The sequence below is a fragment of the Trachypithecus francoisi genome, unplaced genomic scaffold, assembly GCF_009764315.1.
Source record: "Trachypithecus francoisi isolate TF-2019V2 unplaced genomic scaffold, Tfra_2.0 Lachesis_group15, whole genome shotgun sequence".
Lineage (NCBI taxonomy): Eukaryota > Metazoa > Chordata > Mammalia > Primates > Cercopithecidae > Trachypithecus > Trachypithecus francoisi.
In genome coordinates, this window is record NW_022681460.1 from 90234776 (window position 1) to 90255911 (window position 21136).

General features: G+C 35.3%; 1 protein-coding gene across 6 annotated transcripts in view; it reads right to left on the reverse strand.

Annotated features, from left to right (window-relative positions):
- The window catches only part of DOP1A (DOP1 leucine zipper like protein A), a 103409-nt gene that overhangs the window by 31514 nt on the left and 50759 nt on the right, over positions 1-21136 (reverse strand). For 5 of the 6 annotated variants that reach the window (XM_033235553.1, XM_033235554.1, XM_033235548.1 and 2 more), the window contains 13 exons: positions 15844-15943; positions 14972-15081; positions 14035-14143; positions 12451-12571; positions 11525-11644; positions 9701-9815; positions 9329-9358; positions 8798-9031; positions 7286-7907; positions 6393-6667; positions 4453-4605; positions 2466-2566; positions 835-1094 (listed from right to left, as the gene is read on the reverse strand). In XM_033235553.1, the coding sequence (XP_033091444.1) occupies positions 835-1094; positions 2466-2566; positions 4453-4605; positions 6393-6667; positions 7286-7907; positions 8798-9031; positions 9329-9358; positions 9701-9815; positions 11525-11644; positions 12451-12571; positions 14035-14143; positions 14972-15081; positions 15844-15943 (2350 nt within the window). The remainder of the gene's footprint in view (positions 1-834; positions 1095-2465; positions 2567-4452; positions 4606-6392; positions 6668-7285; positions 7908-8797; positions 9032-9328; positions 9359-9700; positions 9816-11524; positions 11645-12450; positions 12572-14034; positions 14144-14971; positions 15082-15843; positions 15944-21136) is intronic. The other variant, XM_033235552.1, reaches the window with a different exon arrangement.

Genomic DNA, 21136 nt, shown 5'->3' on the forward strand with positions numbered 1-21136 from the left:
TCTGGCAATAAGCAGGGTCATACAAATTCTTACAAGATTCAGAAGAACCAGTGGAAAAGAAGCCAGAGAGAGGAACCAAGACTCTGTAGAAACGCACTAGAGATGAAGTAGGAATATGACAGTTTGGTTTCAGCTTCATCACTTACTAGCCATGAGACTTTGAGAAAGCCATAGTCTTCCAGGCATCATCAACCTGCTCAGTAAAATGATCTTTTCATTACAGACCCCACAGGGTTTGTCAAGAGACAAATGACATATGTGAGTGTCTTTTGTCCCTTAAATAAAATAAGGGGACATTACCACTGTATAGAAGGCATCACTCAACAGTTTATAAAATATGGACTTTGTAGTAATATAGTAATAGTGAATATTTAGGCATGTCACAAACATGTCTACATCTGATGGTCATAATAAAACCTTGAAAGTTGGGCATTATTCTTCTCCTAAAAGATGAGGAAAATGACTCATGAAATACAAAATGTGCATTACAGGTTTACTATAAATTCCCAATGAAGTATCTACAGAGCCTGTAGGACCAGAATTGCTAACTAAGCTCTAAAGATATTTCCATCAAAACTGAAGAATGTCTCTAACCAGAGCTGTGCCTGATTCCTGCCCTGAAAAAGTCAACTGAGAGACCCACATCCTCTAAGATGGTCACTGACACAGTACATTCTGACATGGTCCACACAGCATTGCTAGTGCATGAGGAGGGGAGAAAATAAGCCCATGGAAAATCTCACATACAGTTCTTCCACCAATTACTGTTATATTCACTTATCACTTTATTTTGATAATTCTAAATAAAGCTGTCTACTTCTATGTGATATTCACCACTGCTGCAGGCAAAATTTTGCATGAAATGCTTGTCATTGTCCTCTCCTGGATAACAGGGAGCCTTATTCCAATAACGTTCTGCTTGTACACGCTGTACTGAAACCCTCTGAGTTTTTGGATGAAGCAGGAGCAAGAGCAATGGTTCCAAAACTCGTGCAATATCATGTCTTTGTAGGACTTGGTTCAGCCAGGCTTGTCCCACAGAGCTAGTAGAACCATCGAGACTGTTAAGGCTATCTAACATGATGAACAGTGACCTAAAATAAACACAAATAATTAAAATAAAGAACCAAACATCTACTTTGTCACATTCTTTTATAAAATCAATAAATTGTGTTTCTTACTTTGAATTAACTATTTTGAAGTAGTCATACTTCAGGATAAATTTTGATCACAGCATTTTAATAATCTTAATCCCAATAGTCTCAGTAGGTATAACAAAGGAAAAAAACTTTTGCCTTTCTAAAAATATACTTATGCTTTGAAATTTCACAAGCATACATTACTAAGATTAATACTGAAGAACTGAAAAAAAATATGATTAGTCTTGTTTTAGCAACATTTTCCTGTTCATATTATCAAGCACTGAGCCTTCAGCAAGTCAGCATTACTCTATGTTGATCCATGTTCCTCTGCTCACACCCTCCTTGTGAGTCAAAGCTATGTGCTTAATTCAAGGAGAAATCTGTGAAGGGTATGAAAGTGTCCTCTGGAATCAGAAAAACCCAAGATTCAAATCTTTTGTGTGGTGTTGGGCAAGTAACAACTTTTCCTGACCTCTATTCCCTCACTTGTAAAATTAGGAAAGATGGTTGTCAAATAAGAGATGATTATTTATAAAGTAAAGGTTCAATGTATTCAATACACTGTAGGGGTTCAATATATGGTTCAGTATCAGATCACTTAAAAATGGTAATGCTGGTTGAAAAGCACCAGCTGAAATAACGTTCAGTAGAGGACAATTCTGATCCTGAGCTGAGCTTGAACACAGATTCATGGCCACCACTATGAGACCGGCTGGTGAGACTACCTTATGACAATATGTGAATCCACCTAAAAATGGCAGCTCCTTGGAATTTAATGCAGATCTGATATCTGAAGTCACCTATGTAGTCTGGACAAAAACTAAAACCACTCTCAGGCAGCTACAAGTTCTCTGGATTCATGGAAATAATCTGTTAGTGTTTTCAGCTATAGATTTTAACAAATCTAGTTTAGGCAGAAGATTGAAAAGAATTGCTTGAGAAACACATAATCTACTATTTATATGCAGTTTCACTAAATGTGAATACAGACTCAAGAAAGCTGTATCCATTGCTCTATCACTAGCATTATCATTCTAAGTAATGCACCTAGAATGGTGCCTGACACCTCGTAGGAATGTGAGGAATAGTTGTCCAAGGAAGGGAAGGGAAACCAGGTACTCCAAAACCAGAAAGTAAATATCTGGTGGATGAGTAAAAATGCCATGCATTTTAATACAGCTTATGGTTTTCAAAATAATAAATTCTCTTTATAAAATTTATAAATTGCTATCTTCCACACTTGCCAAGCTAGACAGTGGACTCAAGGAAAGAGGCAACATTAAGATATCCGACTGTGAAATCTTAATATAAAATGTAACTGACCTGTCAAAAGAACGTACAAAAGATGAAGATTTATTTATATGGAGATCTCTCGTTAGATGCCAAAGAACTGCAAACTTGGCATGTGCTTCCATCCTTATTTTCTGAGGAGAAACATGGGAGCTTAAATTATGTTCTTCTCTCTTGAAGATACTAAGTGATTTTAGTAAAATCAGAGTACTATTTAGGAGTACTGTATTACGTTCAACATCCATAATATTCAAACACACATTGCAATAAACTTTATTTCTATTCTTTGTGGAAGTAGAAACACAGAAAATATGTAAATATATACAGAAATATTGAACTTAAAGGTTATCATCTCATCCTGTCTCGTAATTATTCCTGAGTTTAGACTTTAAGTAATGAGCTTACTAGATTATTGTATAACAGAAGAAAAAAGTTACTAATGTACATATATCTGGAGTCCAGAAGGCACTTCCTCCTTCATTTTAATATAAACATTTAGTTGTCAAAATTGATTTCATTGCACTATATATTTTTTGTCCCAGAAATGATACGTTAATCCCAAACGAGTTTTTCATCACTTATAAGCTGGTTTGACTCAAAAATTTAAACACTTAAAAAAATTATTTCTACAATAAAAATATCAAACTACTTTTGAGATTATTTGGAAAAAGATTAATAATGGGTAAAACAATGTAAAAATAAATTATTTAGAACAGCCAGCACACTTGGTATTAGATAATAAATATGTATTAATATAAATTAAGTAGAAATTGTCACATTATCAAAACTTTTGAAGTCTTTCTTTAGCATTTATGGATCCTTCAAGCAAAAGCCCCAAGAAACCAGACCGTAACTTCCTAAATTGCTTGTGATAGTTGGGAGGCATGCTTGTTTTTTCTGTGAGCTTAATACAGGCTTTTCTTATGAAGCCTGCATTTGTATCAACCAACAGAAATGTAAAAATTAAGTAGTAAAATATATTTTAATTTTTTTCATGGATGTATATCTTTACTTAGAACTTGGGAGTATTTCTTTAAAAATGAAATGCTACCCAAGTGAAAATAGGCATATAATTTGTCCTAGATTTATATTTAATGTAAAACTTAAATTGTTAGAATAGAGTGCTTCCCTATTATTTCAGAATAATTTTGAAAAAAAATGTGTTATAGCAGAAATAGATTTTTAACATTTTTCTTGGAATACACTTTTCATTCCTTTCATTTACTCCTTCACATATCACTTTCTCCTCTGCCAAATGTTTCTTTAACACAATTCCTTTTTTGAATATGACCCACTCAAACACACTAGCATTTTGAGTTTTTTAAAAATAGGACAATCTACTTCTAAAAGCTCTTCAATCAAATCTTCTATTTATATTACAGAGCAGCACAGGAAGACCACAAACATCATTAAATTACCCTGATGAGGTTAGTCAATATGATTATTCCAGCTTCTTCTCAGGCTAATTCTCAGCCACCTTTAACTGAATTATATATCACACTTCATATATATTAGAATACAAAATTCTTATTTTGGATATGTAGTATAATAATACAAATAATATAATCTCACATATTAGTATTCTATAGCTTATAAATATAATTTATACATTATTTCATTTCATATATATTAGTTAATAAATCCATAAGTTCCATAACTGAGGCCACTGGTTCCTCTTTAAATGACCCAAGAACCGAGACCACCAATACTAAACATCATTTCCCATAACTGTGTCCTGAACAAATAAACCCAGCATTTGATTTTTGTTTTACTTAATTTTTCATATTACTGATGCTTTTGTAAACAACTTTCCTCTAGAAAGAGTTGAATACATTTATTTTAAAGATATTAAGATCACTGTGAACAAAGCTATTTTCTCTTACTCCTATGTTAACTGCAATAATTTCCCTAAAGTTTTCTTAACTTACTTTTTAGTATAGTGTGTGTGTGTGTGTGTGTGTGTGTGTGTGTGTGTGTGGCGGGGAGGCAGCGGTGTGCACAAGGTAAGAAGAGGATTTACCTTATCTTTATGGGTTAACTGCTGACTTATAACATCCTCACAGATGCTAGAAGAAGGAACTAAGTTATGTAATTGATAAAATAGTTCCACACTCTTCTGGTGATGCTGAGGTGTCCCATCTCCCAACTGGTCCCACAATGTTAAAGCTACATGCTATAAAAAAGATGTAAAAGTGACAGTCACAATACCATACATGAAAATTTATTTAACAAATATTTCTTATTAGGTACAAATGAATGGCTGCTCTCTGTCAGACCTGAAAGGTTTTTAATATTCTATTCTATGGGGATGAGGTTACTAAGTGCAGTCTTCCATGTACCTACTTTCTGATCACCCAAGCCCTTGGAACCTTTTATGATAGTCCTGTAATGATATTTGGTTTTAGACATCAGGCACGTTGTCTGGACATGGTGGCTCATGCCTGTAATCCCAGCATCTTGGGAGGCCGAAGCAGGAGGATCACCTGAGGTCCCTGGGCAACATGGCAAAATCTTGTCTCTACTAAAAATACAAGAAGTGAGCCGGGCATAGTGGCATGCACCTGTAATCCCAGCTACTCGGGAGGCTGAGACAGGAGAATTAATTGAACTCGAAAGGCGCAAGTTGCAGTTAGCAGAGATTGTGCAACAGAGCGAGACTATATCTCGAAAAAAAAATCAGACATGTAAATGTTTTCTGCAGGGCCCAGGTAAGACCCCATTTCATTATTTAGCGGTGTTAGTAAAGTGATGCTAGAATAAACTATCCTTAATAAGATACAAATCCCACATTGAATGCAATTTAATATTCATGGTTGTATATTACAGAGTGAAAAGTAACTCATAGTTGAAATATCCAAACTACTTAAAATCTATAAAATAGATAATAGGTATTTCAGAGCTACATATGTTAACGTAGCACTTGATCTGTAATAGCATTAATAATAATGCAATTAGTAATAATAATAATGCAATAATCTTCAGGATTCACTACCACAATATTATAAAATCCAACTCTAATCTAGCAGGAGGAAATATCTGAAGGGACACAATGACTTGAAATCACATTTTAAAACTTTTTTTAATGTACAGTATAAAGAATCTACCTGCTTAAGATGTATACAATCCAAATCTACTTGATGTTCAATATAGAGGATAATATTTATACCATTGGGGTAGAAATCAAAGACTGAGTTTTCTGAATTTTTTTCTGAGTGACTTTATACACCACAGATGATAATGAGATAATATGACGAGTCAGAAAAACTTTTCATGAGAGTTTTGGAGTGCTAAGGTTTTACTGTAGGAAAAGCAAAAGTGCTGCTCACGCCTGTAATCCCAGCACTTTGGGAGGCTGAGGCAGGCGGATTACTGAGGTCAGGAGTTTGAGACCAGCCTGGCCAACATGGTAAAACCCCGTTTCGACTAAAAACACAGAAATTAGCTGGGCATGGTGGCACACGCCTGTAATCCCAGCTACTAGGGAGGCTGAGGCAGGAGAATTGCTTGAGCCCAGGAGGCAGAAGTTGCAGTGAGCCAAGATCGTGCCACTGCACTCCAGCCTGGCCGACAGAGCGAGACTCTGTCTCAAAAAAAAAAAAAAAAAAAAAAAAAAAGAAAAGCAAAAGTGTCACAACCACTTAATCTGAAAGTAAGTTCTACTGTTTTCCTCTTTTTAGTTGAAATTATTTCCTACATGGCTTCAGTGCCCTAATACTTCTCTTTATCCTAATATTCCTACTCCTTTATTCTTATTTTTCTCCCTGCTCACAAAATTGGGAATAAGATGGGGAGAGCAGTAGGTCTATCAGCTGTGGCATAATTTCCTACATAGTATGACATATTAAGAGGTGTTTAATGAAGCTTTATTATCATTTTAAAAATAATCCTTAAAGCAAACTAGGTCAAGTATCATACATGGCTGTAATGATCATCGTCCTGTATGCATTTCTTAGAATTTACCTTGAAAAATTCAGTCTTCTCAGCTATGTACCTCAGATTGCCCTGAGTGAGGGGAGGTCTAATAACCACAGCTACTCTTCCCTGGTTTGGACTTAAGGGTTGTGCAGGCTCTACACTGTTGATGTTTTCCCCAGTGACCATGGCCACAGACTGTGTCAGTCCCACCAGGTCCATGACTAGTGAAATAGCAACACTCTGAACACTGAAATCACTTGCTTGGCTGCAAGCATTCATCAGAGTCTGGAGCCACTGTGGAGGCTGCACATGCTCACAGTCTGAAACAAAAGATGGTAGCAATCAGAGTTCATTATACTAAACATTTCACACACACTCTAAGTTAATTTCAAAAAATAAAGCCACTAAATACTTTTAAGGCCTTGACCTGTTAACAAAACCATGGTTTCTCACCTAGTCTAGAGCTTTAATAAAGTAGCAACAAGAATTTATTATACTTTTCTTCAATATATATTTTTCTTATGCCAAGTCATACAATCTATTATCCCATTCCGAAAAACAGTATATTGATCAATAAGCATTATGTAGTATTCACTGCACTGTGTGTGTATATATAAAAATCAAAATAAAGGTAAACGTGTTACTGGTCATAACAAAGAAAACGAGCAGATCTACTGCTACACTACTTTTCTCCAGAGATTTCCATTTCAGCTCCAACTTACCTGCAAGCAAACTGTGAACGACATCAAAAATCACAAAATCTTCCAATATATCAATCTCCCCATAGTGACAGTATTCCATTTAAAAAAAAATTGCAAATTAAAACATTAAAAAAAAGTAACTGGCTAAAAAAATCCGTTTTAATGAATGCCTCTTTTAAAAAGAAAAAACATACTACAGAAAATACTGAAATATAAGCAAAACTGAGATGACCTTACCAGTCTCCAGTTTTTCAGAACGTAACTCTGATGTATGGTTCCCCTCAGCGATGTAAACTGGGAAACTTGAGCACTCTAGGAAGAGCTGACAGGCAGCAAGGAAGGCAGAAAGGTATTCTTTAGAAGTTTTTTGTTTACTTATGTTTCTCTCTTTTACATCTCCTTGTGAATTTCTGTCCCATTTTGAAGGCTCTCCTTGTTCTCGACCAAGATCCCCCTGATGTTCTGTAGTCAAAGCCTGAGAAAGAGAGTTATTCTGAATGATGTAGAGGTTGATAAGTCTGGTAAGAAACTGTTGGACATACTCCAAGCAGCACTGCATTGCAGTCTTTTGGGCTGTCTTCCCACTTCGGGTTGCTGTCCCCTGACTGACTACGGAAGGGGTCTGGATGATGGTTTCTTCAGATCCCACAGTGGATGCTGTTTCTGTTTCAGAGGATGTGCTACCAATTGGGATGGTAGCTGCCCCCTGGCCCTCACTCAGTTCTCTGTCAATATCATCAGTTCGGTCTGCTTGATATTGTATAAACTCAGTGAATCCACTCTCTGATGATCGACTACTAGGTGGATTTTCTCCGTCTTCAAACACTTCAGTAGGATTTTCATGAGAAACTGATGATACCTGTTAGAGATTTTTAAGAAAGCAAAAGGCTGAGTAGCAAAGTGTACATATTAGGAATTAGAAATGACCACTTTTGAGAGATGTTTTAGACTATTCACAATTTAATTTACCCATTCTGTTGACTCTTACAGCAGCCCCTACACCGATTTATTCATTTTCCAAGTATTTATTATGCACTACACACATAGCATACATAAGGTTAGATTCTTGACGACAAAAATACATATATAAAAGTCTCTAGGATCTATATCCTTGTTTAAATCCTAGCTACAAGTCCTGCATAAATCCACAGACCAGATTGAGACCCTCTCTTCCCATTTGGCACGCAATCCTCTGATTGATCCCCACTCTTCACCTATTTTACATATACCTACCCTTCCCTAATTGGTTATTTATACTGTTGTGCTCACCTTTGAGTGGTGCCTTTGTTTTAGCCTCTTTTGTGTACTCACAAACCAATCAGCATGAAGATGTGCTATAAGTGTAAAATGCACACTAGATCTTGAAGACAGTACAAAAAAGAATGTAAGCTACCTCACTTATTTATATGACATCAATTTTATATAGATTATATTCAAATAATATATTGGCTACAATTGTCTGAATAAACTAGAATTAAAATTAACTTTACTTGCATTTTACTTCAATGTGGGTACTAGAAAATTCTGAATTACATATGCCATTCACATGATACTTCTACTGGAAAAGTACTGATATAGATAATTAAACTGCCCTATAACCAAAAGCCTACAAAAACCTACTAACATTGCATTTGGATCTAGGAAAGACTCACTATTATTTAAATGCTTACATATAAGTGATTTAACTAAGTAACTTCTGCTTTGAAGAAATGTAAATGGTCTAATAACAAAAATAATAGTTAAAATTACCTTTTTGTCTTCCCATTCTTTGACTGAATTGTTCTGCCCACTTGGAAACTGCAAAACACCTCCAGTGCTAGCAGATAACAGTGGAGGCTGAACCTTGCTAAGGATCTTTGAGCAAAGTCTGAGAGAATATGTGAGTTCAGACAAGTGCAATGTCTGGAGATGGCTTGTCAAGGCAGAAATCATTCTGAGCAGCAACTGGGGCAAGTGTTCTGTCTGGATTTCAATATAAGTCTCCTGAAAACAAAAGTGAAACGAAAAAAGGTTAAACAATGTGGAACCCAAAAGTTACATTTTTTAATCTATATATAAATAGGCAATAATTTTACTCATCTGTAATGTTTTATATGCATCATGCTGTTAACACTGTGTATTTTATTACTGATGCCTTATAAAATTTCTATTCCCAAATTCTCAATTTAAATACTTAAAAGCATGTATTATAAAATAATCCCAGTTTTATCTGCTACATTACTAAAATTATAACAAAAGTAAACAGAATTATTTAAAAACAAAACAGGCTGAATGTCATACCTGACACAGCACCCTCATACTTCTAGTAGGCTTCAAAATGAGAAAGCAAAGAAGTGAGGAGAGAAAACAGAAGGGAAAAGATTTCCAAGTCTTCATTTAATAGAAATAATATTAATATAAACGCAGCATTAGACCACTATACACTAAACAGTTAAGATTTTATAACATGCAATTATGAAGTTTACTCCATGTATTTTTTATATGTATATGTCAAAGGAGAAAACACTTGATTTTATGAAAAAAAGCTTACCAAAGAGGAAAAAATCAATTTAATTTTAAAGATGAAATGTATCTGAAGGCTTGCCTACAACATGAAATATTTGAACTATGTTATTAGATGTCCTTGATATTTTCTTACCAAAGTGGTCTTACCAAAGAAACTATGTCCAATAAAAAATCCACCAGTAAGCAGAAATTGGTCAGCTGTAATTCAGATGAGTCATTACTATCTCCAGGTCCAATCTGAAGTCTGGCATGCAGTGTCCTCCTAAAAGGACGAAATTCACTTTATCAAGTATACTGTCAAGGGATGTGAATACCTGTGACAGCATCATCACCCTTCTAATGAAGGCCAAGTCAATACTGGGTCACACACAGTGATGTTTTTGTGATGACAAATTCTATTTCCCCCAGGACACTGTACCTCTTCGTGGAAAATTCCCAAGGCAAGATTCCTAGGCTGAACCTCTCCCTACAACTCCTATCCTGCACTTCGAAGTGTTCTCAATTGATCTCACTTTCTGGGACTTATTTCCCATTGCTTCCTGTACGGATAGCAGCTCCTAGTTAACACTGATTAATTGCTACTTGATTTCTAACCTTGGGTCTTAAAATAGGCTCATTTGTCCTTCTGTACTACTGCCCTCCCCAGTCTCATTTTTCCCATGATCAGAATGCATCTGTCCTTCAAAGTCTGAGATGAAATGTTACCTCCTCCAGGAAGCCTCTTCTGATCCAAGTAGCAGAGATCATTCCTCCAACAAACATTCACATTAAATCATAGAAATCCTATATGACCATACATTGCCCTCCACTCTGAAGACACAAAGTAAGAATATAATATAGTCCCTGACCAACAAGAATATAAGCATGTAGACGAATAAATGCAACAATGTGACAGTGCTGGAGGCATTGATTCTGATGGGAGATTTGAGGGAAGGAAGGAAAGGTGGGTAACTTCTACATAGGATTTTAGCAGATAGGCAAGGGGAAAGAGTACTTTAGAAAGAATAACACAAGTGAAGCCTCAGCAGCATGAAAGTTAACATGCTGCTAACTTTCAGAGAGTAGTCCAGGTTGGCTGAAGAAGTGTGGATGTGTGCATTTGTGAATGCAGAAGGTAAAAACTCAGGGTAGGGTCAGGTGACAAAAAGATACGATTCCTACATTTTAATCTATTAAGACATTTGTATTTTTTAATATTAGGAATATATACGTGCATGTCTTATTTGTTCCCACTGTAAGATCTTTGAAGACAGGGACTGCCTATCTGCCTAGCATGATGCTTTTTAACTGGGTGCTCAACCTCTGCTGAATAAGCCAAGAACTTTCCAAACCATTAAAGAGATTAATGTATAGGAGTCTTTTTATTAAAAGACTTTTAATGCTCAGACCATATATAATTACATTTTGACTACATGCTCCTGGGCCTTGAGTGGTTAATCTGGTTGAGAGGATCTGGTCTAGAAGCCAGAGATTCCACTCAGATTCACTAGTAGCCAAGGGTTTTCAGACCATATTTTTTGCTTTATTTCCTAAGGGGTAGAAGGCTTTTATCACTGCCCAGTGACAGTATGGATTAGTTCTAATGGCTTCTAAAAATACAAGTCAGGCCAAAAAGTTTTTTGTTAATCAAAATGGAAATCCTTTTGGAAAAGTGTGCTGAGGCAGCAGCCCACAATTTGCTGTCAAATTTTCTACAACAATGAAAAACTACATTACTATAGACTGAAGAGGGAAAATTTTTAATCTACTCTGGTATATGAATAACTGATCTCTAAACTCCCTTCCAATTCTAAGATTATATGATCAATGATTTTATATCCTATGTGACAAGGCAGAGTCAGATTATGAATAGTAACTAACAGTTATTATTAGTAATAGAATGTATAAAAGAACATTCATTAAATTTAACAACTTAAAAAAAAGGTTAGCTTTGGATGTTACTAAATTAAAACGAATGAAAGTTTAACGTACCTACAACATTCTTCAAACCAACGTGCAACATAATCCCACATATAATAAGGTTCGAAGGAATTAAACAGAAGGTTAGCAGTTTTAATCAACTCTGCTGTTTTCTTATTTTCTCTTAATTTACTGAAAAAAGAGAAAAGAAAACAAAAACTAAAAAATATTAACATTTATTTTTTCAAATTTAAATTTGAGTGCAATGCCAGTACACATTCCTAGGTAGTTGCTAGAAAATGTGCTAGTAAGAAGACTGCAACAAATAATTTTTATCTACTGCCACTCTATTATTTTATGTGCAGTTATTTTTCCAAATTTGAATTTTTGTCAAATATCAAGATCAGAAATTAGACTTTCATAGTTTCTGCATAATAAAAAAGACAAAAGAACAAGAATTTCTTTTTGAACTATTTAGTGTGTGGGACTGTAAATCTGACAAAATTCTTTTATTTCCCTTGGCACATATAAACTGAGTAGTGATTTGATTTTCACAGCCTTGATTGTGAAGAATTTTGTCTGCTTCCCTGTGCTATTCAGGATTTTCTTAAGAAAAGTTTATTTTGACCAGTTTCAATCAAATTATTATTCTTAGTTTGAAAAACAACAACAAAACCAACTAGTGCTGTTAATAGCCATTATTACTGAAATTGCATCAGGGAAAAATAACTTTGTTATTTCAAGTGGCAACCCTTTAGCCGATTAGCTATTTTCTCCTCCTGTCTTTTGTAACAATTAAAACAACTGTCTTTATATAGTGAGGTACTGTCAATACAACTAGTATGTCAGTATTAAATCAGCTTTACTAGTATTAAATCAGCTTTACTTATTAGAACACAAACTTCATAGAGTAGGATCCCAAGTTATTACACTTCAAGTTTATATTAAGTGAATACATATTATGTCTTCATTTCAAATTTAATTTTTTGATAATCTACCTGCTTAATTGAGCATGATCCTTGCTGAAGGGTGGTTCTGTTTGAAGATCCAACTCTGCTTTGCATTGAGAATATAATGTTCTAAACACTTCAATCAGGACATCTTCTAGAATTACAGGTCCTAAAATTAATATGCAAATTAAAGACAGTAATTAATCAGCATGAGCAAATCATGCTTATCTGAAAATTAGCCCAATTAAACGATGTTTTAAAAACAAGTATTTTTAAAATAGTATTTCTTCAGAAGCTAAGCTAAATTCACATTTCTTTGAGAAGGCAATGTAAGATATTACATAACTGAACAAATATTTAAAGTGCAGGTTGACACAATAGACATTACAGAATCAGAGAAATTGCTTTTGCCAGTTAATAGTTCTGTTACATTAGACAAGTTATTTAACTTCTTTGAGCTTCAGTTTCCTCATCCAGAATGAGGATAATACCGGAATTTACAGGACTGTTAAGGGTTAGAAAAAATATTTGTAAGATTGCTAGCATAGTTTCTAGAATATAATAAGTATTAAACAAATGCTACTTGTAATTACTGTTATTAATTTAAATAATACTAAAATGCATAAGGCTAAATTTTCTTGGTATTACAGATATCATTTCCTTAAAAAATTCCTGAGCTTCATCTGTTATCATATAACAGCTAAAAAAACCTCTCAAGACCATTTATATAATTCAAGTTATTCTTATATTTTAAATTTTTCATTTTTAAGAAATGGTGAGAAGACACCTGCTAAAACATCTGTATATAACTTGAAGATATTACATACTTTATGATTTCATTTTATTGTTGCAAATATTTATGTTTTTTCCTAATTTCTGTCTCAAGTGCCATAATATATAAGAAACATACAATGAATAGGCCGGGCGTGGTGGCTCAAGCCTGTAATCCCAGCACTTTGGGAGGCCGAGACGGGCGGATCACAAGGTCAGGAGATCGAGACCATCCTGGCTAACACGGTGAAACCCCATCTCTACTAAAAAATACAAAAAACTAGCCGGGCGAGGTGGCGGGCGCCTGTAGTCCCAGCTACTCGGGAGGCTGGGGCAGGAGAATGGCATGAACTCGGGAGGCGGAGCTTGCAGTGAGCTGAGATCTGGCCAGTGCACTCCAGCTTGGGTGACAGAGCGAGACTCCGTCTCAAAAAAAAAAAAAAAAAAAAAGAAATATACAATGAATAAAGGGAAAACATGCAAAATAAAGGGAATGTGGAGAAGAAAGTTGAGGGATATAACGCAAATATTTTTCATCAAGTCCTTGGATTCTGTGAACTATAAATTGGTCATGATAGATAAACGTTTTAATTTCAATAATATAATCAGGATTAAGAGAAGCTTAGATAGCATCTTTAAAGTGATTCTTCTGCTACATACATACCACAAGACAGATACATAACAACGTACCAGCTGGATGAATACCTGTATCTTAACTTTGTAGAGTGAACTTTCAGAAATTGAGAACTTATATTTAAAGGCCACCTCAAAATATAACGATTTCCCTGATGACTCTTTTTATTTTCTTATTCACACAAAAGTACCACACATGACCTTATGCCCTAGGATAGTATATATTACCTAGCTCAGGTTTGTCCAGTAAACTGATTAAAATGCGAAAAGGCTTTAGATCCTGCATTAGAGTGTTCTCTTCTCCAAATCCATTCACTTGTAAGATTCCCACCATTGCCTTTAAAAAAGGAAAGTACACTGGTCATTTAAGTAAACATATTCAAAGATTTTTTCCTTAAGAAAAAGTATTTCTAAATGTAGCCATATATAATGGAGATTTATACCCACTATTGCTTTTCTGAAGCCTTTTCACCAACCCTGGCCTTCTTACTCTGCTAGGAAAAAAATATATTTATCTATCTTGAGAAAAAAAGTGTCTAAATTTTCTTTAGACATAGTGGAATATCAAAGAAAATTTAGAAAAATATATTCATGAGGTGAGTGTTTTCCCTACAGATGAATTTCTACTTAAAGATCATCCTTCTCAGAACTATGCCACATTATCATGGCAGTTTCTGCTATTACACAATTATTTTCCCATTAGTGACTTAACAACGATATTCTTATAACCTCACTCTTTTAAAAATGCTTCAGATACCATGTATTTTTTTCTGTTTATTTGAAATATCTTAAACAAACATAATTGAATTAAAAATAATATGAAATAAACTTCTCCAGAGCTTCACAGGAAATAGCACAGGTCCTGACTCATTTTTGGAAAAGCTCCAACTTTCATTGAGCAGAAGGTGAGAAGCTGCAACTATGTTTTACTAAAGTAATGAAAACAACAAAGTAAGAGAAAAAAAGTGTTTTGTCCTATGTGGTAGTCTAACATATGATTATTATTTTACAGGCATTTGCTTGTTATAAAAACTCTGGGGAAGTTTGTAGGTCTTGTCTCCATCCCTTCAACTGTGAATTCAATTAAGGCAAGACCTTGTCTTATACTTTTTCAGTACCTCTAGTGGTCAGTAAGAGACCAAAGAATAATGAAAGTATTCATTACCTGGACCAATAATTCTTTTGAAAAGGTAGTGAAATAGTAAGTGGCATGTTCTTCGGGATTACTGTGTCTTGTGCTTCTGGGTCCTATGATAGCACCATTGTTATCAAAACCTCCACAGAAACAAATCACAAAATTACTTAAAATGGAATTCTCAAAACTGTTGTTCACTAAATACCAAAACAGCAAAATCTCAAAACAGCACTAAACACTTACCAATTAGTAGCCCATTCAGTGTCAGCAAGAGAGATCATTTTAGATAGTTTAATAAAGGGAAACCAATTCAATACGTAAGTATCATAGTATTCTTCCAGAATTATCTTTTTTTTTTTTTTTGGCCAATTTTACTCATAGTGAAATAACTGGATACTCAGAACATCCACATTATGTTCCCTCACTCTAGGCAGTAAAGAGTTGTGAAGACAGACAAAACACACAAAAAGCATGGAAAACCAAAGTGTACATATGTATTACTGCCTGAGTGGGACATTAGTATGATGTGTAAGACAATGGTACTAGTCCTGATTCCTTTGATGAATTCAAAGTTTTGGATAGTATGCCAGTATTTTGATTATCAGCTCATCCTTCTTTGCCTACTAACTTATAGTACACCCACCTCAATTTGTAAGGGGAAAAACATCTTGTTAAGGACAAGGGAACATGACTTTACGAATTAAAATAGCCTCTTCAACTATAAAGCTGCTGAAATTTCTTCATACAATACACAACTAATACTGTTTATATTTTTATTGTCCATTTACACAAGAAATTTTAGTTTTTAAATTCAAGAAATACATACAACTTGGTAATACTTATACATGACAAATCTCCCTCCATTTTTTCCCCAATTATGACCATAGACATCAAATACCTACCAAGAAGCCATGCATAAAGTCTTCGATTCAGAGACATATCCCTCCTTAGCACTACATGAAGGGCTGCTGACAAGATCCTGATCATATCCGGTCGAGTGGCCTGAAAGTTAGGAATATGGTTGTATTTAACAATATACAATACATATTTTTTTCCTCTTTAAATTTGCCCTGAAATATGCTTAGAACATTAGGGCGTATGGAGTACTTTCATGTATTATTTCAAACAGGGGAATTATTACTTCCATTTTACAGATTAGGACACAGGAAGAAAGTTAGGTAACGTGGCTATTTAGCTGCATAACTGAAATTATAACTTAATTATTTTAACTTCCAGTTTGAAGTTCTTTATCTATACAATGAAAGCAAATTCTGACATAAAACAAATAAAATGGAGCAAGACGGAACAGACACAAGAAAATCATATGCCATTAGTCTTTCACATTTATAATGCTGTCACCTGGCTATAAACTCCTTAGACCGTCACCATCTTCATCCACTCAGTCATTTATTCTTTTTAAAAATTTTTATCTTGCAGTATTTTAAACATATTGAAAAATACAGAAAACAACGTAATAAACCGTTTTCTACCAATCATCCAGCTTTAATCTTAATTTTTCTCTCACTTTGTTCCATATCTTTTTTTTTTTTTTTTTTTGAGGCGGAGTCTCACTCTGTCACCCAGGCTGGAGTGCAGTGGCCGGATCTCAGCTCACTGCAAGCTCCGCCTCCCGGGTTTACGCCATTCTCCTGCCTCAGCCTCCCGAGTAGCTGGGACTACAGGCACCCAACCACCTCGCCCGGCTAGTTTTTTGTATTTTTTAGTAGAGACGGGGTTTCACCGTGTTAGCCAGGATGGTCTCGATCTCCTGACCTCGTGATCCGCCCGTCTCGGCCTCCCAAAGTGCTGGGATTACAGGCTTGAGCCACCGTGCCCGGCCATGTTCCTTATCTTTTTAAGAGAAATAATTTTTTTCTTTTTTCCAAATATCCTTAATTCAATGTTTAAAAAAATGATTAAAGGAGATCTGGTAAATTTATAAAAATCAAAATAGAAGAAAAGCAACTAACTTGCTATTAATTTTCAGAATACTGCCAGATAATTGCTCTACAATAGAATCTTGGAATCTGAGAATTAGATAATAATGTGGAAACTGACTAGTTTAACAACCACTCTATAAGTAAAGAACCTAAGCTTCATAGGTTCTTGAGGTTTTGGCTAAGTGCTTAGCCAAATTCAAATACCTGGTTAGTGACCCAGCTAGATGGAGAACTCACTTCTCCTTAATCACAGACCAGTGAACTTTGTCTTATTACCATGCTTCTTGATAGAATTAGAAAGGATTCACCCAGCTCATTTGTTTTAAAGGAACCTTAGAGAAATAACTGAGATGATACAGAACACAGATCACCAACAACTGACAAATTAGGTTCATGCCTTTGAACACAAGTGTCTTCTATTGATCTGTACAATTCTGAAAGTACGGTTCAAGACCCCTAGGTATCTCTAAGACTTTTTCAGGGGGTCCACAAAGTAAAAACTAGCTATTCATATTCATAACAAAACTATGCATATTCATAACAATACTAAGATGTTATAGGGCTTTTTGTTCTGTTGACATATGCCCTGATCATGCAATAGTGGATAAAACTGCTGGCACCTTAGCATGAAAAGAGGCAGCATAGCAGTAGCACCCACTATACTTGTAATCATTATACTTTTACTGCTATGTACTTGCAGTAAAATCAAAAAATATCAACCCTTGAGTGCATGTCTTTTAATATTCTGTATAATAGAGTGAAAGATACACTTAAAGTATTTCTGATGTGGCCGGGCACAGTGACTCATACCTGTAATCCCAGCACTTTTGGAGGCCAAGGCGGGTGGATCACAAGGTCAGGAGATCGAGACCATCCTGGCTAATGTGGTGACACCTCATCTCTATTAAAATTATAAAAAATTAGCTGGGCATGGTGGTTGGCGCCTGTAGTCCCAGCTACTCAGGAGGCTAAGGCAGGAGAATCACTCGAACTTGGGAGGCGGAGGTTGCAGTGAGCTAAGATAGCGTCATTGCACTCCAGCCTGGGTGACAAAGCAAGACTCCATCTCAAAAAAAAAAAAAAGTACTAAATGTACTTCTGATGTATACTGAAGTATGATGGCTGCCTCAAGGAAAAGCAATTGTATAACTGAGTTGTGAGCTTAACTGCCAGTTTTCTCAAAGAATGCCATTTTTACCTGAAGAATTACTAATACGAACTATGATTATTCAGGCTTGGACATTTTGTAGTCATTTTCTCAAAGTGAGGCTGTCACTGCAAGGAAAATAATATTAATCATGACAAATAATAAAAGTTGAGCTTCTAAGAGAAAAGCAGAATTATAGAAAACTTGCATTTAGACTGAAACTGTATTTTTTGGGTTTTTTTTTTTTGAGATGGAGTCTCGCTCTATAGCCCAGGCAGGAGTGCAGTGTTGCAATCTTGGCTCACTGCAACCTCTGCCTTCCAGGTTCAAGCGATTCTCCTGCCTCAGCCTCCCGAGTAGCTGGAGTTACAGGCATGTGCCACCATGCCCAGCTAATTTGTGTATTTTTATTAGAGCATGGGGTTTCACCATGTTGGCCAGGCTGGTTTTGAACTCCTGACCTCAAGTGATCTGCTTGCCTAGGCCTCCAAAATGCTGGGATTACAGGTGTGAGCCACTGCATCTGACTGAAATTGTATTGTTTTGATTTCAATTGGTTGAAAGCTTCTCAATACTGGGATTAAAAGTTTCTCCCAATTATCTAAAAATCTTTACTGATGAGATCAGTGGCAATAGTAATAAACATGATTAGTATTGTATAATAAAATGTGAAAACATTTGGAAAATCTGCATAATTCAATAAGCCAGTATTTCCTTAATATCCAATCATGATGTTACAAAAGCACATATGACTGAAAGATCCACTGAAAGTACAAGATAGACCAGTGGATTTTAATGGAATAGAATATGAAAAGTTCATTGATACAGTTTAAGACTCAATATTGTAACTAGGTTTTAAAATCTATAGCTTCAAAGTTTTCGTATATCAAAGAATATGTAATTTTAACAGAAAATGCTACTGAAATACTCCTCGATTTTCCAACTACATATCAATGTGAGATCAGATTTTCTTCACATACTTTAACCAAAAGAACAAATCACAATAGACAAGCTAACCAATACAAGCAAAAGATTTTTGAGGACCTTCAGTACCTTTAAAGAGTGTAATGGGGTTCTACAACTAAAGCATTTGAGAACTTCTGATCTATCCAACATAAGATATGAAAATTATATTGTCACAAAATCTTTAAAAGTACAAATGTCTCCCCATCTTATTTTGGGAGAAAAACTACTCTTCTTAAGAAAGTAGGAAGTAGAAGATGTTAGTCAAAGGATAAAAAATTTCAGATGGCAAAAATAAGTTCAAAAAGATCTATGGTACAACGTGGTAACTATAGTTGTTAGCAATGTATTGTATTTTTTTTTTTCTTTGTGAGACGGCGTCTTGCTCTGTCACTCAGGCTGGAGTGCAGTGGGGCGTTCTTGGCTCACTGCAAGCTCTGCCTCCCAGGTTCATTCCATTCTCCTGCCTCAGCATCCCGAGTAGCTGGGACTACAGGTGCCAGCCACCACGCCTGGCTAATTTTTTTTGTACATTTAGTAGAGACGGGGTTTCACCATGTTAGCCAGGATGGTCTAATCTCCTGACCTCGTGATCCACCCACCTCGGCCTCCCAAAGTGCTGGGATTACAGGCGTGAGCCACTGCACCCGGCCACAATGTATTGTATTCTTTTTTTTTTTTTGAGACGGAGTCTCGCTCTGTTGCCCAGGCTGGAGTGCAGTGGCCGATCTCCTGACCTCGTGATCCACCCTTCTCTGCCTCCCAAAGTGCTGGGATTACAGGCTTGAGCCACCGTGCCCGGCCAATGTATTGTATTCTTAAAAACTGCTCAGAGTACATTTTAAGTGTTCTCACTGTAAAAATGTGTGTGAGGTAATGAATGTTAATTAGCTCAATTTACAGATTCCAGAATGTATACATATTTCAAACATCATGTTGTACAGGATAAATATACAATTCGTGTCCATTAAAAGCTAAATTTAAAAAAAAGAAGTTGCTTCTTGATTACAACTGATATCACCATCTATTTCTAATATGAAAAAAAGTCTATTATAATCTCAAAGGTGTAAGTACTACAGATTTGGGTGAGCTTTCCAGGAAACAAAGAAGTGTAGCAGTCCATCTCACTGCTGAAGCTCCTAACAGCAATCATCCTTTTGGGATATGGTAATGAAGGCACTGTTAAGTCACAATTATAATAAAATCCATACTCGGATTGTATTCTATTATATGTAAGACATAGAGGGAAAGTGGAACACTAAGGTACCTACATCATAATTCTTACTCAGTTTGATACAGTTAGAAGGAGAACTGTATTAGAATTGGGTAGAGTAGTGGGGAGAAAAGTATTAGAATTATAAGATTATTAGAATTGGGTGTATACTTTTAAAAAACATTCAACGAAGCTATTGTTTTCATAATACATATTATAGAATGTAAGAATCTAGAACATTTTGGCTGACAGGATTACAGAGAAGGCAGAGTAAGAAAGTACAGGCTGAGAAAAGCTTATGAAACACTGATATATTAAGATTACAAATTAAGTTACTCTTGAGTCTACTATGACTTAATTCCTCAGATCTTGTTGAGACATCTGTCAATTGAGGGCCTAATGATGTTGAATGCCTGGAAGGTAAGAAAGCAATGGGAAAAGTTTAAGAGTGAAAGTCAATAAATTTTTTGGATAAAGATCCAGACAGTACATATCTTAGACTTTCAGATCACATACATTGCTTTGCCATATTCTTCTATGTTTTCTAAGCCTTTAAAAAAGCAAAAACCTTTCTTAACTTTTGGGCTGTTTGGCCATCCCTATACCAGAGCATTGCTGAATTTAGATTTTGCTGAGATGACTCAATAGTTGTTTCTGTGAAAAGCCAGAGGGCAGAATAAAGTCCCTTGGTTGAAGGGTGAAACTCTCAAAATAGAAACAGAGTGGTTTATGTTCCAATTAGTGAAAGTATAGACAATGAAGTGTAGAATTATTTAGTTACTAATATTTCAATATCAAATTAAATAAAGTAAAAGAAAAATGTTAATAAAATAATGAATAAAAAATTGGCCAGTCATAACGAAAATTCACTACAGTTATCTATTCATCGCAGTTCTTATGAAAACCTCAAATAATAGTCCTTTTTTGGAATA